The sequence below is a fragment of the Aphelocoma coerulescens genome, chromosome 6 (assembly GCF_041296385.1).
Source record: "Aphelocoma coerulescens isolate FSJ_1873_10779 chromosome 6, UR_Acoe_1.0, whole genome shotgun sequence".
NCBI lineage: Eukaryota > Metazoa > Chordata > Aves > Passeriformes > Corvidae > Aphelocoma > Aphelocoma coerulescens.
In genome coordinates, this window is record NC_091020.1 from 3,795,209 (window position 1) to 3,816,628 (window position 21,420).

The following is a 21,420-nucleotide window of genomic DNA, read 5'->3' on the forward strand; positions in this document are numbered from 1 at the left end:
TCTCAGCACTCACCCAACATTGGGTGCCAAAATATGTACTAGTTTGAAAACAAACCAGTGGAAGGCACCAAGTCAGAATAATAATTTAATAGGGAAATAAAGGAAAAAAAGGAAAAAAACAAGGCAGAAGATACTGGGTTAAACTGACAGAGTCAGGATACAACCTGACACCCTGTTAGTCAGGGTGGTGGTGGCAGTCCAATAAAATGGTGGCTGCAGTCCTCCTGAAGCGATGGATGTGGTTCTGTCAAAGCAGTGACCCGGTAGAAAGGGCCTGCTCTTCCTCAGAAGGTCCTGTGGTGGCTATGTAGCTCCTGTCCTCTGGGAATCCAGTGGAAAGGTTGTCTCTGGTGTTCAGAATCTCAGATTATATCCAGGATGGAATGCTTGGTTCCTCCCTCTGGGTGGAGCATCTCCCAATGAGATGATGAGTCATGAGGCCAGATGTTGATTAGGCTCATTAACAGAAGATAGTCTGGAGGCAGTTATCTTTGAGTCATGCAGCAGGGCATTGATGGGCCATTAACAGAAAGATAGTCTGGGGGGAGGAGGCAAGGAAAACACCGCCCCACCTGATTTCAACAGCTTATGAGAATGGTAATAGACTACAATGTAACCCAGGACAACAGCCAAAGCGCAGGAAGTCACCCAAGTGCTGTTACAAGAAATAATACCACACTTTGGAGTTCCAGCCACAATTTCCTCAGATAGAGGACCACATTTTATTTCAAGGGTTGTACAGCAAATTAGCCGCCTGTTGGGTATAGATTGGGAACTTCACACCCCCTATCACCCCCAGCAAGTGGCCAGGTGGAGAAAATGAATCATTTAATTAAACAGCAAATTGTGAGATTAGGACAAGAAGCTAAATTACCTTGGCCCCAGGCACTTCCATTAGCATTGTTGCAGATTCGGACTAAACCAAGAACAAAAGAGAAATTGAGTCCTTTTGAGATGCTCTGTGGAAGGCCATATGAGGTACAAGAAGGAACACCAGCCCAAGTGGGGAGGAGACCCTACACGGGTATATGATGGCCCTGAATAAACAACTCAGAGAGATTGAAAAGCGTGTTGCTGGAACTCGAAGCAGAGAATTAGACAGCCCAGTACACGACATACAACCTGGAGATTATGTGTATGTTAAGTCTTTTACAGAAAAGACCTTGGAACCTCAGTGGGAAGGACCATTCCAGGTGCTTCTCACCACCAATACTGCAATCAAGATTAAGGAACAGAACTCTTGGATTCATCATACACGAGTAAAGAAAGCTCCGGAAGCCATTTGGAAAGCAACACTGAGTGATAATAAACTGAAATTGAAACTTACTCGGGAAAGATGAGTAGATTTTGGGCAGAAATGCTAGCCTGGAAAGTTGTATTTCTCATGACTATAGCCATGGCTGTAACCAAAGCCAATGAACCACCACGGGAGTTATTGTGTAACTGGGAGGTATTTTTGTCAAGGAAAGGCTTATGATGCTTACTCCTGTAAAATGCTCTCTCAGATGTTGAAGGTCATAGATGCAACTGTGTGGCAAGGAAGAAATGTTTAGGGCTGCAAACATGCATTCGTTCAGACTGGATTCCATCGCTACAACCAAAAACCTATGGAGCTAATGCGGATTGATTCCGGATGTTGTGACAAATGTTTATCTACCTGTTCTGAATATGGACTGAAGGTAGAGGGGTGTGCAGTTAAGGGTTATAACTTCAATTATAATATTACTCAAGATTGTGTTGATCCCCAGAAAGATGAGGTTGGAATAAACCCACCAACCCAAGCACCGGAAGAAATCACAACCACTCAAACTACCCCAAAGGAAATGGTTCAGGCTATAATCACCAGAATTGGACCTTATGCTATTAATAGAGTAGGGATCCAAAGACTATTACTGAACCCAGAATGGTCTCTGAAGCGAGTAGAGGTGGCAATGCAGGTGAATGCTTCAGATATCCGATCAGATTGTACCCCATTCCTGAAGACTTCTTTTATAGATTGGACCACTTCATTACAGAAGCGTACACCTGATATGTTCAGACAGAAAAGGGACCTTACAGGAATACTAGGAACAGTATTGGGGACTAGGAATACTAGGAACAGGACTGGGGATTTTGAACACAGTGGACTCAGAAGTATTAATGAACAAATTGACTACGACCAGTAATGACGTAGTTAAATTGCAACAACCTTTACAATCTTCTTTCATTAGGTACTAGTCAGTGGAAATTATCTAAAATATTACCAGAATGGGAAGATATAGAAGAATGAGATCATGGGCTAATAGTAAATGCCATGGGTGCAGCTAGTGAGCACACATCCTTAGCCCTTGGGTGCGTACAAGCACAATTATGGATGCAGTCAGTAGCTGCATCAATCATCAGAGAACATGGGGAAGGCACGTTCCCTGCTGAGGTTTGCAGAATTGTTTGGGATAATGCCTCTGACTTAGAAAGAGAACTCCAGTCTTGGTGGGTCTTAATTAACTTTACTTATGACCCTGTAACAAGTATGGTGACTGCCCTTGTTTTAACTATAAATAATGCACCAGTGAGTCTGATACACCCAATAACTGCTTTAGGATTAAATCATGAAGGAACCATCCTACACCCCTCTGAACACAGAAAGTGGGCGCAAAAAGTTAAAGGGAAGTGGAAGACTATTAATATAGAGTCTTGCGCCATGAGGAAACAATTGGGGTTTATATGTGAGGGAAATATAAATGACGATCAAGATACTTGCCTGGATACAGACCAGAGCATTTGTCACTTCGAAGTTCACTCGGTCAATCAGACAACCTTGCTTGTGTACATAAGCCAGGGCTGTGTGTGTCTTAGGACATCATGCCCCGCGATAGTGGTGGATGAATTGATCATAAATGAAACCCAATCTAATCTGTGCATATGTAATTTTGTCAGACTTGAAGGCTGTGATGACTTCTCCTATCAGGCACCTGTTGTATCACATCAATACATAAAGGCGAATCTGACTATCGTGCAGGAAATATCACCTGTGCCTATAGGGATGAATTTAACTCTAGTCAAGCAGCTATTGGAACATGAAGACTTAAAGGAAATTCTTGAAGAAATTAAGAACATGGGGAAGAAGACTGATTACAATACACCATGACACAGAAACTATATGGAGAGTCTTTAAAAGGTTGGAAATAGACACATCTCATCGCTGGTGGGATGCGCTCTTTGGATGGTCACCAAAAGCGACTGGGATACTCAATATGTTAGTTCATCCAATTATTGTTTTATTGATTTTGGTTAGCATAAGTTTGATTATGTCTATTATAATGTTCATTTGGAATTGGAAAATATTACGATGGGTAGCGATTCTAATCTCATTATCAAAAGCATATAATGTGGCCTTAAGAGATACTTTTACTTGGTATGAAGATGAAGAATCTGGGTAGTACTAAAAGAATTTACTAAGCTTATAGAAAAGGGGGGAATGAACTCTAGTGTTCAGTTAGAGCCTAGAGAGTTAAATGTCGAGAAACAAGTTTTGAGACTTTTAGAAAGGTTAGAAGTTAGGAGTTAGGAATGCAACCAATAAAGACAGATAGTGTCAACCAAGATTGATTGTTTTACATCTGGTAACACTGAGAGCCAGCCAAAGCGACCAACACCAACACATCTGGTAACATTTAAATGAAACCGATATACCTCGAATAACACTCAGAATCAACCCGGGGAGACCTATACATTATGAATTTTAACGCTGAAGCTAATCAAAACCAAAAAATGAAGAGACCAGCAGGTCAGGTAGTCCTAGCAACAAGGCGAAGGTGAAAAGTTTAGGGGGGAGGAAGACTTCTCTCTCCTTCACCTCTGCGTCCCCAGACTCATTTTACGACCCCTGACTCAATAAAGAAAATGGACTATGCAGCCGTAATGAGCATGCAAACTTATTAGAATACCAAGTGGGGAATGGGCAGTGATAGGTAATAAATATGTATAGGCATCTTAGAATATGCATGATTTTTGTGGATAAATAGAGAGCTAGAAGCTGCGGAAAGGCGCACACGCCTTTGGGAGACATCCCGTGTGTCTGTCCAGCGCTGAAAATAAACATCCCCTTTTAACCAAACCGGTTGAAAGGTGTTTTGTCCTTGCCTTTCACGCATCACCATCCCAGGCTTGCAGGGGCGAGTGTGGAGCAGGCCTTGAGCTGCTCCATGGAGCTTCCAGCCCCTGCTAGATCCATTGGGGTGCGACACAGGCAGTGGTGGGTGTTTGTCGGTGCTCGGTGTCTGTTGGCGTTTGCAATCCGACGGATAAATTGAGTCCAAACAGGCAGCGACCTCCACAGTGGCCCAGGGGAATGCGGGTCACAGTCAGATCTCTTAGACATCAGGACAAACATTTTGATCTTTTATTCTCACAATTTTCCGGGGGTAAAGGAGTGGATTTTCTTCGCAATAGCTCATGCTGCAGCTCCTTGTCCTTTCCCCCATGGGGAGCAGCCCCATATGATATGCGGAAAAGACTCCAATACTGGAATAAGTAGTAAAGTTGGTAGGCATGTTTATTCCAGTGCTGGGATGCATGGGGGATAATTCCTCCAAAGTCATGCGTGCCCACAGCTGCATTCAGCTTGATATATATCGGGTCACAAGTTCCATATTCATTTTGTTTCCCAATATGCCTATACATATTCATTACTTAGCCCCACCTAGCCTCGCCTCATATTACAATGAGCCCAAAAGTCATTTACATCCACGTTGCGCTTGCGCAGTGTCGTCTGGTGCTCGTGGGCAGGGGTCACTGAGATGAAGTAAAGGGTCTTCCTCCTTCTGAACTTTTCACCTTGCTTCCCTGCGCATGCTCTTTATGTCCCTGGCCCAAGTCCAAACTTCAAGGCTGGTTTAAGTTAGTTTTAGGTTGAAAACAGGATCTTTGGTTAAGATTCTTTCTCTTTATCGATAGTCTTCTATCTTCTCATCCTGCTTTGGTAGGCACAATTAAGTGTTGAGCAAGCTGTATGCATTGCTTTTAACAAACAGCTCCTCAGCAAATCATTTAACCTCTGCTTCCCCATCTCCCCTGATTCATGTATGCTGGTTTTCCTTCGTCTGGAGACAAACCCCCACTGCCCCCAGCCCCTTGGTGTCCCTCACCAGGGCATCAGGGCCAGTCCCCCCAGTAGCTGTCGGGCTGCGGCGGGGGCAGGAAGCTCTGGTCCCACTACCAGCTCACACCACACTGGGCCAATGCCAGCAAGCATGGGTGCTTTGACTTCCTGTCCCCTTCCCCGTGTACCCAGCCCAGTGTCACCACCCCCGTGTCCCCAGCCTGTGCCTCCCCGGCTCTGCCATCACATGGTGGACAAGGATGGCTATGTGGTCTTAGACCAACTGGACAAGCAGGATGTCAATAATGCGATGTGGGTTGGTCATGTGAGTTCTTGGGGTGGCCCTGGGGTGGTCTGGGGGGTTCTGAGGGGGATGTGGGTTGTCCATTAGGGGTCGAGGGGGTCAGTTTGGTGATCTTGATGAGGCCTTTATGGGTCTGGGGAGAGGTCAGGGGCCCCAGGGTGGGTCCTGGCAGGTCCTGGGGTCTTCCTGGGAGGGAGGTCCCATCAAAGGGTTCTGGGAGTCCCATAGGGTGATGCTAGGGGGGTTCTGTGGGGGATCATGAGTGTTTCATGGGGTGGTCCTGGAAGGTCCCGAGGGATCAAGGGGAGGGTTCCATGGGGGGGTTCTTGCGGTCCCACGTGGGAGTCCCGAGAGGGGGTCCCATGGGGTGGGTCCTGGGGGGCCCGATGGGTCACGAGAAGTGTACTTAGGGGGTCCTGGAAGGTCCCAGGGAGGGTCCCATTGGGGTGGTTCTGAGGGTTCCATGCGGGAGTACCAGAGGGGGTCTTGAGGAGGGTAACGGAGCGTCCCCTGGGGGGGTTCCTGGTGTAGGGTTGTGGAAGGTCCCAGAGGGTCTGGGGAGGGTGTCCTGGGAGGGTCCCGAGGATCCTGGGGGCTTCTGGGAGCAGAACCCAAGACGGGGGATGGGGGTGGGCATGGCCTGAGACTGGGTGGGCTCACAAAGGGGCGTGGTCCTGAAGCAGTCCACGGGGGTCACTCTGGGGGTTGGGGGTTGCAGAAGGATTTGGAGGGGAGGTCCCAGAGGTCAGTGGAGGGGTGGGAACATGACTGGGGACCCTGCGGACAGGAAACTGGGTACAATCCGAGGAAACTGAGGAGCTGTATTGGCACCTCCACAGGAGTTACAATAGGGTGGGAAGGTTGCAATAGCACATGCCAGTCGCTGATCCTTGGATGGAATGGGGGTGCTTGGCGTGTCTTGGAACCCATCCCAGGGTGATTCCCATCCACACGCACCCACTGAGGGGGAAGGAACGCAGGGTGAGGCAGAGTGGAGGCACCGCAGGCTGGCTCTGTGGGAATCCAGGCACGTAGAGGGGAAGTCGGTGGTGGTTTTGCTGCTGATAAACCAGGGGAGAGAAGGGGAGGTGTCCTGCAGCCGACCCAGCGACTGGGGCGGAATCTCTCTCCTTGGATGGACTCGCTTCATTAAACCCTAATAATAATATTAACACCTCCTCTCCATCTCAAAGTCACCTCCCTCCATCCCAAAGTCATCCCCTTCAAGGCACGGCCCCCATCCCTGGACACTCCCAGATGGTCCCGGGTATCCTGGGGGTCCCGGGGGGGTCCTGAGGCAGTGTCTGGGCAATCCTCGTGGGGTCTATGGTGGGGATTGGGTGTCCCAGAAGGAACTGGGGGAGTCCTGGAGGGTTTGGGGAAGTTAGAGGCGTCATGGAAGAGTCACAGGTGATATTTGAGGGGCGGAGGGGGAGTCTGCGCTGCAGGAGCCGGTGCGGGAGCAGGGCGGGTGCCACAGCCCATGCTACCACTGTGGGAGGGGCTGCTCAGGACATGGCCCTTTCCCATCAGACCACGCCCTCTTGCCTAAAGCCATGCCTCCTCTCCTTAGATCATGCCCGTTTCATCTTGGCCATGACCCCACTCCCTCAGACAGACAATGGGGCGGGACCTTGGCCACACCCCATCCCAAGACCACATCCATTGACTTTAGACCATGCCCCTTCACCCTCTGACCATGCCCTTCATCCTAAGATGTTCCCCCTCCCCATTGGCCATCCCCCTTTTATCCTTTTTACCCCTTTTACACCACTGCGTCCTACTGTGGGGGGAATTGTCACTGACCACCAGCAGGATGGGGCAGCTTGGGGGGGGGGTCAGAGGTCAGCAGGGGGGCACACCAGGGGTCATTGGTGATGCAAGGGTCAGTGGTCACTCACCACATGCTCTTCGCCCTGCTGTGCTGCAGGTCTATGTGCCCCTTGCTTGGGCAAAGCAGCGTTTTGGCTTCACCCACCTCAGCCATGCCCCTTTGTGACCCCGCTCATCCTCCTCAGGCCGTGCCCACTCTCCATCTTACCCCTTGGACTTTGCTCTTGGAACGGCCCCTGTACCCTCCTGGACATTTGAGGATCCCTCTGGGACATCCTGGGACCTTCCAGGACCCACCCCTAGGATCCCACATGGAACCCTCCCAAAGACCCTCCCCAGGATACCCCAGGACCTCTGACCCCCTCAGACCCCACCAGAACCTCTCAAGAATCACTAGGAACCCCCCAGGATCCCCCGGACCCCCATGATGCTCCCTCCTCCCGACTGCCCCTGGGACCCCCCATGTGGGACCCCCACAACACCCCTATGAGACCCTCTCTAGGACCCCCCAGGAAATTCCAGGACCAGCCAGGACTTCCTTTGGACCTCTCAGGACCTCTGACCCCCCTGGGACCCTCATGGTACTGAACCAGGGGGGGATGGGGAAGCAGAGGTTAAATGATTTGCTAAGGAGCTGTTTGTTAAAAGCAATGCATACAGCTTGCTCAACACTTAATTGTGCCTACCAAAGCAGGATGAGAAGATAGAAGACTATCGATAAAGAGAAAGAATCTTAACCAAAGATCCTGTTTTCAACCTAAAACTAACTTAAACCAGCCTTGAAGTTTGGACTTGGGCCAGGGACATAAAGAGCATGCGCAGGGAAGCAAGGTGAAAAGTTCAGAAGGAGGAAGACCCTTTACTTCATCTCAGTGACCCCTGCCCACGAGCACCAGACGACACTGCGCAAGTGCAACGTGGATGTAAATGACTTTTGGGCTCACTGTAATATGAGGCAAGGCTAGGTGGGGCTAAGTAATGAATATGTATAGGCATATTGGGAAACGAAATGGATATGGAACTTGTAACCTGATATATATCAAGCTGAATGCAGCTGTGGGCATGCATGACTTTGGAGGAATTATCCCCCATGCGTCCCAGCACTGGAATAAACATACTTACTTCACTACTTATTCCAGTAGTGGAGCCTTTTCCGCATATCAGGATCCTCCCAGAACCCCTCCAGGACATCCTGGGATGCCTTGGGACCTTCCAGGACCCTCCCAGGAAGCCCACAAACACTGGAGGGCTGCTCCCAGACAAAAAGACCAACAGCTCTGGCTGGCCCTGGCCTCCCAGGGGCTGCCTCAGGCTGCCCCCAAGACATTGTGAGTGATGTGCTTTCCATCCTCTGGAAAAGAGCCATCCTTCGCAGACAGGCAACCCTGGCCAGAAGTGGGATTCGGCCAAAGCAAGTCCAAGTAAGAAACAGGGGTTTGTTCCATTCAGAAAGTAGTTATAATTCCCCCTTCCCATTTTTTTGTGGAAAGAGGAAAAAGCCCTCCTTTTTTTCAAACTTGACTGCTTTCAGACTTGACTTCTGCATCAGAACATCAATCAATTGGTCCTGCTGGATTGGTCTCCATGACAGTTTTTCTCTCATAAATATGCAACCTGTAATACCAGTGCACAGGGTAATGCCAACTCCCAACAGGGTCCTGGAGCACTGGAAAATCAAGAATCCATTGGATTTTTCTCTCTCCAGCCCCCTTCCAAGCCAGCCTTTAAAGGAAGGTGTGAGATCTCTGTTTTAGCATGGGCAATGTTGGCCAGGTGATGCTTGGCCTCTCCTGGGAGAGCAGTCACTTTGGCACAGTTTCAAAATTAATCCTGCCACCTGTGAGGAGAGGCGAAGGTACTGTGATTTATTATTTTTTTTTTAATTCTTTTGAATAGTGGGAACACCAATTTCTACCTGGGCTGTGTGACAGACCAAAGAAAAACAGAAATGGGTTCAGGGCCAACCTGCATCCATTTGTTCTTGGGCCACCATTGTCCCCTCACTCAAATGGCTCCTCTCCCTGCCTGGTGTGGCTCTTCCTCTCCACCCAGATATTCAGAGCAAGATATTCCCTTCTACCTGTACTTTTAGCCATATTAAACAAACCAAGCCCTCTGTTTCCTAGCATTATGTGAAGGTGTGCGTGAAGATTAGCAAAGTTCGCAATGATGCATCCAAAGAGGCTCTTTTCAGGGTTGAAGAACAAATAAGATTTCCTCTCACCCCCTCGAGAGGAAGTTGTTATTTAGAATACATAAATGTGGGTTTTAAGGCTATTTTCCAAAGAGTAACATTTTTCTTGAAGATTGGGGTCACTGGTGTTTGCAGAGGTTTTTATAGTGAGCTCCTTTGGGGTTGTCCTGAACAGCTTTCTCTTGAATGCTTTCTGTGTTGGCAAGCATGCAGGAAGAGGCTTTAAGGAGCCCCTGGGGGAACGTTACCTGGGGGGGGCCCAGGATCCTGAGGATGCCATCCTGGCCTGAATATGCAATTCCCAGTGAGGCGTTCCCGTATCCTGTGGTCCCCTTGGGCTGCCACAGCTGTGCCACCCACCAGGAGACTGGGAGAGGGAGATGCTGAGCCCAGTCAGGGAAATCAGGGGAGGTGTGGGAAGGAGTGCCCGTATGCCTCTGCCACCCTGCAAACTCATAGCAGAGCACGAGGGACAGGGCCAGGGCGGCTGTCAGGGCCCCAGGGAGGTGACGAGGACAGCAGAGGGATGCTCCGGGGACCCTTCAGGATCCTTGAAAGTCAGATCCTGCTGCTGGGCAAGGGATATGGAAAACAGAGTGGGATCAGGAGCACCTGTTACCCCCCCCCAAACCCAAAAAGCCCAAGGCAGGAAGTGCTGGGGCAAAGCAACTGAGTGAGACCCCCCCCTGCATAGGAGCACGAGGAGCTGTGTGACCCCAAAACCCCCTCTGCTCCCTCTTTTGGGGTCATGGCTTGGGGGGATGGGACAGCAGCCAACCACAGCCTCAAGAAAAGCCCCCCAGACCCTCACTTTCCCCAACCTGAGCAGCTCTTGGCAACTCCTGGGTGGTTTCACCCCCCCCACCCCCGCCCCCCTCCAGTTCCTCTCCCCCAACGATCTGAGGCGGCCCAGAGGACATGACCCCCCAAGTACCTGAACCCTGCAGGGGTGGGGAGCTCCCCGCACTCCCCCACTTGCCCTGTCGGTCTAAGACCACATAGCCATCGTCGTCCTCATGTGATGGCAGAGCCGGGGAGGCACAGGCTGGGGACACGGGGGTGGTGACACTGGGCTGGGTACACGGGGAAGGGGACAGGAAGTCAAAGCACCCATGCTTGCTGGCATTGGCCCAGTGTGGTGTGAGCTGGTAGTGGGACCAGAGCTTCCTGCCCCCGCCGCAGCCCGACAGCTACTGGGGGGACTGGCCCTGATGCCCTGGTGAGGGACACCGAGGGGCTGCTGGTGCTGGGGGTTTGTCTCCAGACGAAGGAAAACCGGCATACAGGGCTGCTCCCTATGGGGGAAAGGACAAGGAGCTGCAGCATGAGTTATTGCAAGAGCAAAACCCCTCCTCAAAAATGGTCAAAATAAAAGATCAAAATGTCCGTCCTGATCTCTAAGAGATGATAATCAAGGAAGTATCATTGGAAGAGGCATAAAACGTCAATAATTGATCCATGAAATGCTAGATATATCTGAAAATGGACATACCGTTTTGCAGAGCTCACGGCCCAGTTTACCAGCCCTGTGTGCGGAGTGGCACCACCTCAGCGGGAAGCCCTGGAGCCTCACTTCACCTACCCGCTACGTAGGAGCCGTTTATTAAGGTAATTAATAGCTGTTTCACTGTCTTTGAGCTGCCTTGGTCCTCTGCCAGGCACAGGCAACACGGGCTCAGAGGCTGCGGGTGCTGAAGGTGGGATTCAGCCTCCTAAAATTGCGAACCTCCGGGCATTGCTCCCAGACAAAAGCTGCCGGGACCGACGGTTGTGACTGGCCCTGGGACTTCCGGGGGCCGCCTCTAGACTGCCCCCGACACGGGGGACAAGAGAGGGACACAGGAAGACGGGGGGGGACATGGCGGGGAGCACAGGGGACACGGGCAGGGACACAGTGGACCATCAGTCTCAAGGTCCCCCCCCCTCTGGCTGAACCTCGCATCATCCCAGCACCAAAACACCCGTTAAAATGCCACTTTTCTTCCTCCCTCTTCTCAATGTTCACCCCAGAAGTGCAACTTCCCAAGTTATTTCTAGGTTTTATTTGGTTTTTTAGGTCAATTTCTCCCTACATCGCCCACCTCAGAGAGACTTTCACTGGCTGCGGCTCTGTCCATCCCGGCGGGAGCTGGCGGATCTGCAGGAATTGGGATTTTTCCTGCATTAATGCTGGTTTGTTTTGGGGTGCAATGGAGGCTCAGATCTCAGCAGATTCTCTCTGGCAGATCAACTGCAGCCTCGTGTCACAGTTCTGAGGGTCAATCCCATTACCCTTGAGCGTTCCACAGGCTCCAGGTTGCTTCCCGAGGTCCAGCTGGAACCTGCGGGTGTCACCCCCAGGGGTCCCTCGGGGACAGTGGGGTGCTCCCCCTGACCCCCAGCGCTCCCCCTGGTGCTCACCGGTCCTGGTCGAGGCCGGAGCCGTTCTCCCACATCCGGGCTGTTCCGGCCACAGGCATCAAGAGGCCGATCCAGAAGTGCCGCGTGGGTTTCTGCAGGCTTTCAATTAGGAATTCCTGTCCCGGGAAAGGAAAAATGATGATGCTGTTTTGGTCACCCCAAAACAGGCTCTGTCCTCAGCCCAGAACTGAGCCCCACCCGTGTCCCCCGCACTCTTCCACAGGCAACGGGGAGGCTTGAACATGGTGAGGGGGCTGATCACAGGATTCTGGGAACCCCCTAACCCTTCCATGGGTGTCTCCAGCCCCTTCGGCACCACCAGCCCCCCGCCGGGTGCAGCCCCAGGTCCATGCCACATCCCCAGCACCATAATTTCCTTCACCATGTGCATGGGATCAGCTCATCCTGATCCCACAGCACCAGCAGTATAGACCCCTGATTCTCGCAGCCCAGCTCCTGTTCCAAGGGTTCATCCTGTTGGAAACCCGGTAGCACTTGGTCCTGCCAAGCACCAAGCCCGTGGGGCAGAAACAGCATCCCTCGCTCTCTGTGGACACAAGGACGGATCACAGTGCACTGAGGCACCACTGCGGAACCAGAGGGAATCTCCGGCCTCCCTTTTCTGCTAAAAAGAGCATCCGATGTCTAGGCATGCTTCTAAAAACAATCCCATGAGGGCAGTTTGCTTGAGATAAAAGTACTGTCTGCTGGCTTACGCCAGGTGCCATCTTCTGTGAGGAGGCAGCTCAGATGGCACAGTGACAGCAGACAGTCACTGCTTGTAACACAGCAAACTACAAATGCCAAGAGCTGATGCTTGTGCATCTGCTTCAAAAGAGTGTAGAGAAAAAAGCGAGGGAGGTTAAGAGCAAAATTTTAAAATGCTGCACCAGGCTCTGTCTAAAAGAGTGTACAGATTTATAAATTCTAAAGCCAGGGTGTGTTCTGTAGAGATTAACCAGAAATGGCTTCATATGAATATTTGCTCCTGCTGCCATCTCCCAGGAGAAGGGCAGTTTCTCCAGTGTGTCCTGCAGGTAGCAGAGGCAGCACCCCATGGCACAGTGCGCTGCAATTGCTCCAGGTGTTAATTTTTGGGAAATGAGCCAAATGCTGCTGTGGTATCTGTTGAGTTCACACTTACTGGCAACCAGAGCACCCGCTTGTGTGTTTGCCCTCAAAAGACAGCCTTAGTTGAAGCTCTGCTGTCACTGCACAAGGAACTACTGATGTGAAAAGTTTTCCCTTCTTTTGTTGCTGCCCATCTCTGCTTCCCCCCCCCCCCCCCCCCCGCAACTATTCTGCAACACAATTGCTTCAAAATGTTCCTTTGCATAACCTAAATGCCTTGGGGTGTTTGTAAGGTTTGCCCTCGATGTCTAAAAACCACAGTGCTTGTATGAGGATGGTCCCAACGTTCCACTTGTAGTGTTTGAAACCCAGCCTTTATATCATGAGGTCAGAATTAACCCTAGGGGCCACAGAAACCTTTAACCTCTTAGAACTCTCCTGAACACCTGAGCAATTTGGCTATTGCCACTCTTCCCACTGGTAAGTTTTATGGAATAGCCCCAGGAGTCAGCAGCCTTCAAATCCTTCTCCTTCAAATCAACTGTTTTTGGTATCCTTGTGGTCTAAGTAAATGTCAGCCCCGGGTGTGGGAAGTTACGCTGATGAGTGGTGGGACAGCCCCAGGTGTGGCCACTGAAGGTGATGAGGGGTCCCACCTGATTCACGCAGACTAGAGTAGATTTTAATCCATGGATTAAGGGAACTAACAGACTGGATAATGCTATAGTGGCTAGTAGTTCCTGCTTTATATTTTGTGCAGAACATAAACTCTTCTCAAAAGATATCACAGAGTGATTTGGGTTAGAAGGGGCCTTAAGGAGTGTCTTGTCCCCACCTTCTGCCATGGGCAGGGACACCTTCCACTAGACCAGGTTGCTCCAAGCCCTGTCCAGCCTGGGCTTGGACACTTCCAGTGATCCAGGGGCAGCCACAGCTTCTCTGAGCAACCTGTGTCAGGGCCTCACCACCCTACATGTATCAATTTCTTCCTAATATCCAATCTACCCTGTCCTTTGTCAGTTGAAAGCCATTCCCCCTTATCCCAAGTCCCTCTTCAGCTTTCTTGGAGCCCCATTTAGGCACTGGAAGGGGCTCTGAGATCTCCCCGGGGCCTTTTCTTCTCCAGATGAACACCCTGAGCTCTCTCAGGCCAGATCCAAAGCTGAGGGGCTCCAGCCCCAGATAATTAATAACTAGGGTGGACTTACAGACTGGTTTTTTTGGTGGTTTGTTTGAGGGTTTTTTGGGTTTTTTTTTGTATTTTAACCAAAAAATACCTCTTTTTTAAGGTTTTACCGCCTCCTTCCAAGTGAGGGCGCCACTTTCCCGCTGCCATTCCGCCCTGAGGGGGCGCGGCTTTCCTGCCGCCCCTCCGCCCTGAGGGGGCGCGGCCAGCGGGGAGCGGCAGGCTCGGGGCGGAGCGCGGCCGCGCTGGGACCCCGCGAGAAGGAGGAGGAGGAGGGAGTAAGGAAGGAAGGAAGGAAAGAAAGAAAGGAAAGAAAAGAAAGAAGGAAGGAGAGAGCCGGCGGTAGCAGGAGCGATGGTGAGCGGGGAGTGCGAGGCCGGTATGGGGGGAGAGAGAGAGGGGTGTCCCGTCGCGGCCTGTGAGGTAGCGAGGCCCGGGCCTTGTCCGGCAGGGGCCGGGTGTGGGCTGGGGGGTCCCGGTTGGGCCTCAGGGGATGCCTCGGCCGCCGGCGGGGTGCGAGGGTGGGTGGTCAGGTCCTCTCTTCGGCCCCCACCCGAGGCTCATACCCTTTACGTAAACGTAAATGTGTCTCTCTTATTTATGCACTGCTTTACTTATTCCCCACAATTACCTAGTTTCGGGGTAGAGAGGATTAGAAACGGTGTTTTCGCTTGTCTGTGTTTATTTCACCTGGGTGGGGCAGAATGGTATCTTCCTCAGGATTTTGGTGAAGGTGCTGATTTGGCTAAGAGAAATCGTGTTTGCTGCTTAATTTTTTTTTTTTTTTAGAGACACTCTTTGCTTATTGGCTATTATTTTTTATCTAGAAGCAAACTTCAGGACTGCTTGGAATATAGCTGGCCCTAGCCCACGCTGGCATGGCATGAATCTTGCAATTCCTCAAATCTGGAAGGGGTACTAGATTTTTGGTTGCTTGGTTGGGATTTTTTCCCTATCAGCAAGGGAAATTCAAATCACAGCTGCTGAGTGATAAACAAAACATTATCTTTGTCTCACTCCTTTGTCCCACTTGGTTACTCCATTCCCAAGAACCCAAGTGCTATTGCTTCTTCCTGCTTTGGTGTGGAGCTGTGTGCTGCCATGGGTAGCCTGGGACAGCACCAAGGGCCTGCACAGCTTGTGTTTGGGTTGCTTTCAGCTGCCAGAATTTGGCACTGGGTAAATACTTTGCTAATTGTGTAGGGGGTGGTCTAGACTGGCCTGGGGTTGCTGGAGCCGTGCTGTGTGGTGAAGCTGTTCTCACCTCAGTCCCTTCTGTGCCAAAGCTTTGCAAAGAAAATTGCTACTTATTGCACCTGAAGATCTGCTCAGGTCTGCTCTTCTATTCACTAGACTGTTCAGAAGCTATTGCATAGGATTTGTGGCTTCTGGAAAGCTTAGGAAGTTGGCTTTGTACTTGGAGACTGAGGTTTCCTCTGGAGAAACACTGAAACATAACGTTTTTCCTAAACTGTGGTTTCACTTTGCCATCCTTCCTGTGATCTTAGCAAAAGGTAGTGTGAGGCACTGGAATTTTTCTTACCTAGACAGAGTAAAATCTTTCTTTTTCATGTCTTGCTCATGTCCAGTCTACTCAGAACTTCTCACCCCCTTTCTACCCTTAGAAGTTGTGTCTGAATCACTGAGCAGGGAAGGGTCTGCTGAGGTAACACCTCACTCACTTCCCTCCTTGGATTTCTGCAGCAGTGTTTGGTGGTGTGGAGATAAACCTAATCACAGCATTTATTGCATGTGGTTTGCCTGGTGTGGCAGCAATCACAGCCTTGCTGTGACTCCTGTGGTCAAAGGGATTCAGTAGAGCCCCTTTCTGAGTAATGATTTTGGGGTTCTGCTTGTCTCTTCTTCCAAACACACAACTCTGCCAATAAAAAGATGTCTCCATCTCATCTTCTCCTGCACCAGCTGCTCCCACCACAGAACAGCTAAGAAGGACTTGGGGTGCTGGTGGGTGATGGCTGGCCATACCTGAAACCCCCCGTGCTCTGGGCTGATCCCCAACATGGGCAGCAGGGCAGGTGGGGGATTCTGCCCCTGCTCAGCTGAGATCCCACCTGCAGAACTGCCTCCGGCTTGGAGGGGCCCAGCACAGGAAGAACATGGAACTGTTGGAGTGAGTCTGGAGGAGGCATCAGGATGATTAAAGGGATGGAACACCTCTGCTATGAGGAAAGGCTGGGAGGATGGGATTGTTCAGCCTGGAGAAGAGAAGCTTTGGGGTGACCTAATTGTGGCCTCCGGTATCTGAAGGAGCTGACAAGATAGGTGAAGAGAGACTCTTTACAAGGGACAAGGGGGAATGGCTTCACACTGACAGAATGTTAGGTTTAGATTAGATATTAGTAAATAATTCCTCCCTGTGAGGGTGGTGAAGCCCTGGCACAGGTTATCCAGAGAAGCTGTAGCTGCCCCTGGATCCCTGGAAGTGTCCAAGGCCAGGTTGGAGGGGGTTGGAGCACCTGGTCTAGTGGAAGGTGTCCCTGCCCATGGCAGGGGGATGGAATGAGAGGTCTCTTCTGAACCAAATGAGTCTGTGATTTTACTATTCTATTGCTCCTGCTCTTTGCATCCCAGGCAGTGAAAGGCATTCCCTTTCAAGTACTAGCAGGCCTACTATGTGTTTTAGTCCTGCCCTTAGAGCATGAACTGAGATTTAGGATTCTGCCAATTGATGTAGTAGCAGGTGTTCTGGTCTATTTGCTGTGGTGATTGTGATACAGTTTTCTGTACTATGAAATATTTGAAATATAGAAATTTGCATGTAAAAGTCAGAATCCTTTGTGTTCTGAGCATTTCCTTTGTCTCTCTTTGCTCATCAAGATTTATCCATGCCATATTAGAAAGGGCATGTGACAGATATTGCAGGGGTCGAAGGGTTCTGTGTGTTGGTGTTGATAAGATAATTTTTGAGGATTCTGCCCTATGGTTGGACTTGCCCAAGAGCAGGGCCCTTAATAGATAATAGCAACATTCAGTTTGTGCTGATACTGGGGGCTTTGTCCAAGACTTGCGTAACGCTGCTGGGAAGCTGTGCCAGGGCTTGGTGCTGCCTTTGTTCATGGATGCCTGCTCCCAGTACAGTTGCCTTGCTAGGGTCTCCTTCTGGACAGCTTCTGCCAAGACTTCATGTCTTAATGCTGCAGGTGCCTCTGTGTGTGCTCTCAAAATATTTCCAAGAAACACCCATTTTATTCTCCAGAAGGCATGCAGTGATCTGAGGCTGAGGGGAGGCCAAGTGGAGGAATGATATATGTCCAGATGAGCCCCTACATGCTGGGAACTGGGTGCTTCTTTTACCCTAATTATTGTGGGTGTCAGCAGAGGACGTTTCCTTGCACATTCTTGGAGCTGGTGACCCACAGAGATCCTTGATGAGTTTATCTGCAGCATCCATTGGGTGGATCCTGTTTCTTATGAGGTCTGTGCTGCCTGGAGTGCACCTAGATGTTTGCAGAAACTTTTATAAATTGGTTTGCCTAAGTGGGCAAAGTGAACATGACACCTTGTGTGTATTTTGAGTTAAATGAAATTTGAACTTGCACCTGATTTTTGGAGGCCTTTGGGTTCCTGTAAAATCATACATATTTTGAGCCTCCAATCAGCCTTTTCCCATTTTGTTTTGGTAGTTTTACATTACATCTCCGCAGTGGAAGCTGGAATGCTGTTGTTCTTACTCTGACTTGCTGCCTTGTTTGTTTTTGTGCTGAAGCTATAATTAGCCATTGTTTAGCCACTCCTCTTGAACTTTCAGGGCTGGTGGGACAGTATATTCATACATTCATTTTGCAGACATTGTACATGGCCAGAGAAACCCCCCAAACTGCTGTCATTCTGGAAAAAGAAAAAGTTTCAGTATGGCAGGGGTGGAAATAAATACAAGGCAGATGAAACTAGTGGTATTGGGGACCTGTGGTAAGATGAGCGTGGCCTGAATGTGGTTTTAATTTCACTTAGTTCCGCCCATACATCCGAAAGTTCATGATTTTTGATTTCTGAGAGATCATGCATCCAGTGTCGCTCTGTCTGCCCACATCCTTTGGTCAGGATGGACGCCACATGGTCCAAACCTCGAGCTGTAATTAGGAGCTGACTAACAAATATTCCCTGCCTGGTGCTGATGTAAAGATATTTTTCAGGCTGGGGTAGGCAGAGAGGGATGGAGGAGCAGAGTCATTATTGGGGTGAGAATCAAAACACTGTAGGCACAGACAGCAATAAGCACCCTCTGAAGAGGCTGGGGTAGTGTTGCTCAATCCCGTTCCCGGCTTTCCAGTAGGAAGTTGGCAGGCTGGTGGCTCTGAGTCCAGGACTTCCCTGCAGCCGGGCTGGTTATGCTGGTCAGATGTGCCTTTTGTGGACAGAGCACGTGCAGGCAACGAGGTGTCAGTGAAGGCAGGGCTAATTGAAGCTTTCCTTCTGCTTAGGAGCAGAATAAATAAGCAAAGCTGCCGTGTCCTTGCTGGCTTTCTGTGGTTTGTTTTCAGTCAGGAAGCTTCTACTCGGAAAAACTCGTTGTATTGGAGCAGAGGCCTTAATTACAGTGGCGGTACCGGTATTGCACGTGCTCCCGTAATCGGAGCTGACCTAACTTGTGCTGTTGGAGCCATCTCCCTTGGCCTTGATTTACTATGTGCTGACTTGTGTGACAGCCACCTCCTGCCTCAGCTCTGGGGACGTGAGGGAAGCTGAAGGCAGATACAGACGTTTAGGTTAGGGTGTGGGGAAGTGGTCAGTGAGTTTGGGAATCTGTGTGGATTCAAGTGAAAGCTGAGAATGTGGTATAAACTGACAGAGAGTGGGTTTAAATTGGATACTAGGAAGAAATTCTTCCCTGAGAAGGTGGTGAAGCCCTGGCACAGGTTGCCCAGAGAAGCTGTGGCTGCCCCTGGCTCCCTGGAAGTGTCCAAGGCCTTGCTGGATGGGGCATGGAGCCACCTGGTCTAGTGGAAGGTGTCCCTGCCCATGGCACAAGTTTGGAACAAGATGGTCTTTAAGGTGTCTTCCAGGCCTTTCTGTGATTCTTTGATCTTAGCACTTCCTCCTTCCACAGTCAGCCTCATGGTATTGCATAACATAAACTTTCCTTTAAAAGGTGACTTTTATTCTGTGGCCCCATTTTAAATCCACTTTAAATCCACTTCTTTTGGAGGAAGGAAAGTTCAGCTGATAAAATCTTTCTTCTCATTTTTGTCACAGGTAGACTCAGACAGTGTTTCCATTTCCACAGAAACAGAAGACACTTGTAACAAAACTCTGAGGTTCTTCAGTTTATTGCCTTTCTTCTTCTCTCTCTGCTTTTTTTTTTTTCTTTTAAGCTTTTTTATGTCCTAAAACTCACAGCTGAGGAAATGCTGTTCTGGCAAAAATACAAAATGTGCTCTCATTAGCTTTGGCATTCCTCCCCTCTCCTCTCCCTCTTCTATCATCTGGGACAGAAGAGCATTACTGCAGTTAATTTGTGCTCTTTTGTAGTGGTGTAAGGGCTATCCCTGGAACCAGCTCAGCTAGCTAATGGCTTTTAGAAATAAAGTACAAAGGATGTATTCCTAATCTATGCAGCTAAAAATTCAATATGTAAACTGCTTAGGTAGCTGAGTGCATTGATGTCAGTACAAACGAGCACTGCAAGTCCTAATGATAGCAATTAGTATTTTATCTGATACCTAGGTCTGTCTTACTGCTCTGAGAATTAAAAAAAAATCCTCCAGTGGAGATTTTTTTTTTCTCCCCGCTCTTTAGTGTGCTAATAAGTTGGGTTATTAAACTGCTTCTGAAATAATCCTGTGTCTTGTGAAGCTTTTGTGTGGGGAGGGTTCTCTTACAGAAATAAAACCAGCTTATCTACTCTCTTCTAACGGGAAGGGAAACCTTTAATTTTTGATGCCTTCAAAAATAAGCAGGTTATTGTCTTACATGAAATTCTGTTCTGTAGACAGGTTTAAAATCAGGTCAGCCTGTTGTCTTTAGCCCAGCTGGGGAAGCAGTAAGAGTTTTTCACTCTGAGCAGCATCTCCAGGGCTGCAGGGGAAGGGATTCCGATGGCTGGGCTACACAGAAGCTGTTTATTCCCCCTGCCTCCTCCCTGTAAAATGAGGAAGTGGTATGGGACTGCAATCGTAGAGAATCCCAGAATGGTTTGGGTTGGAAGGGACCTTAAAGATCATCTAGTCCCACCTCGTGCTATCCGCAGGGACACCTTCCACTAGACCAGGTTGCTCCAAGCCCTGTCCAACCTGGCCTTGAACACTTCCAGGGATGGGACAGCCACAGCTTCTCTGGGCCTCACCACCCCCACAGGGAAGGATTCCTTCCTGATAACCCATCTAACCCTTCCCTCTGTCAGTGTGAAGCAACACTCCCTTGTCTTGTCACTCTGCCCATGTAAAAAGTCATTCTCCCTCTTTTTTGTAAGCTCTCTTTTAGCCCAGCATGTTCTTGGGTGTAATAAAAACATTTGAATGCAACCTTCTAAATGCCCTGTGGTTTCTGTGGAATTAAGTGAATAACTCAGAAAGTAAAGATCTCTCATGTCTTTCTGGATGCTTTCAGGGAAAGGAGCACGTGGGAAAAATGGCGTGCACGGTTAGCCAGGGATCTGAGAAATTGTAGTTCACTACTAACTCATCTTCCATGCTGGTTTTCACTGGGATTTTTAATCCCAGTTGTTAATATCCTCCTAAAATGATCAACCTCATCCTTCAAACTTCTCCAAGTATGAAATGAGTGAAGAAGGAAAGTGAGAAATACAGAGAAAACTTTACCTGGTCAAACTGTATCACTTGCAGATTGATTTCAGGTTGGGTTTTTTTAAAACAAGAAAGGGGAAGAAATTCTTCAATGTCTTAGAATGAACATAATGAAAATCTTCTGTTATTTGTTCAAAACTTGGATATACCATTGAGTTCTTGTATGTCAGTGCTTAGGGGTTTCAGTGACAACAAAATGTGCAGTCAGCTGGGATCTTCTGTCCAGAGCTTTCTCGAAGAGTGAGGTCAATTGCTTGCCAGATTTATTTATTTTAACTTGGCCATTGACTGGAGTGACTTCTGTTATGAAGGTCATGTTCCATTTTGAGTCAGGGCTTACAGCATCCTCCATCTTCAGGGGAAAAAAAAGCACAGCCCACTTTATATTTGATGCTGCAGCTTGCCATGAGTTGAGAACAGCTATTAGGACACCAGCCCATTAGTGGCTCCATTTCCATCCTTTAAGCACAGTTCCAAAACTGAATGATATCCTAGCATTTCCTCCTAGGCAAAGAATCAAAGTCATTGTTGCTGGTTAAACGAGCATTTCCAGGGATTTGCCAGTGAAGATTGTGCAAATTCGCTGAA

The 21,420-nt window shown here is 49.3% G+C and overlaps 1 protein-coding gene across 1 annotated transcript in view; it reads left to right on the forward strand.

The window, feature by feature from the left end:
- Window positions 1-14,289: 14,289 nt before the first annotated feature.
- SGPL1 (sphingosine-1-phosphate lyase 1) overlaps window positions 14,290-21,420 on the forward strand; it is a 31,791-nt gene continuing 24,660 nt past the window's right edge. The window contains exon 1 of the mRNA XM_069018949.1: window positions 14,290-14,425. Within this exon, the coding sequence (XP_068875050.1) occupies window positions 14,423-14,425 (3 nt within the window). The 5' untranslated portion in view covers window positions 14,290-14,422. The remainder of the gene's footprint in view (window positions 14,426-21,420) is intronic.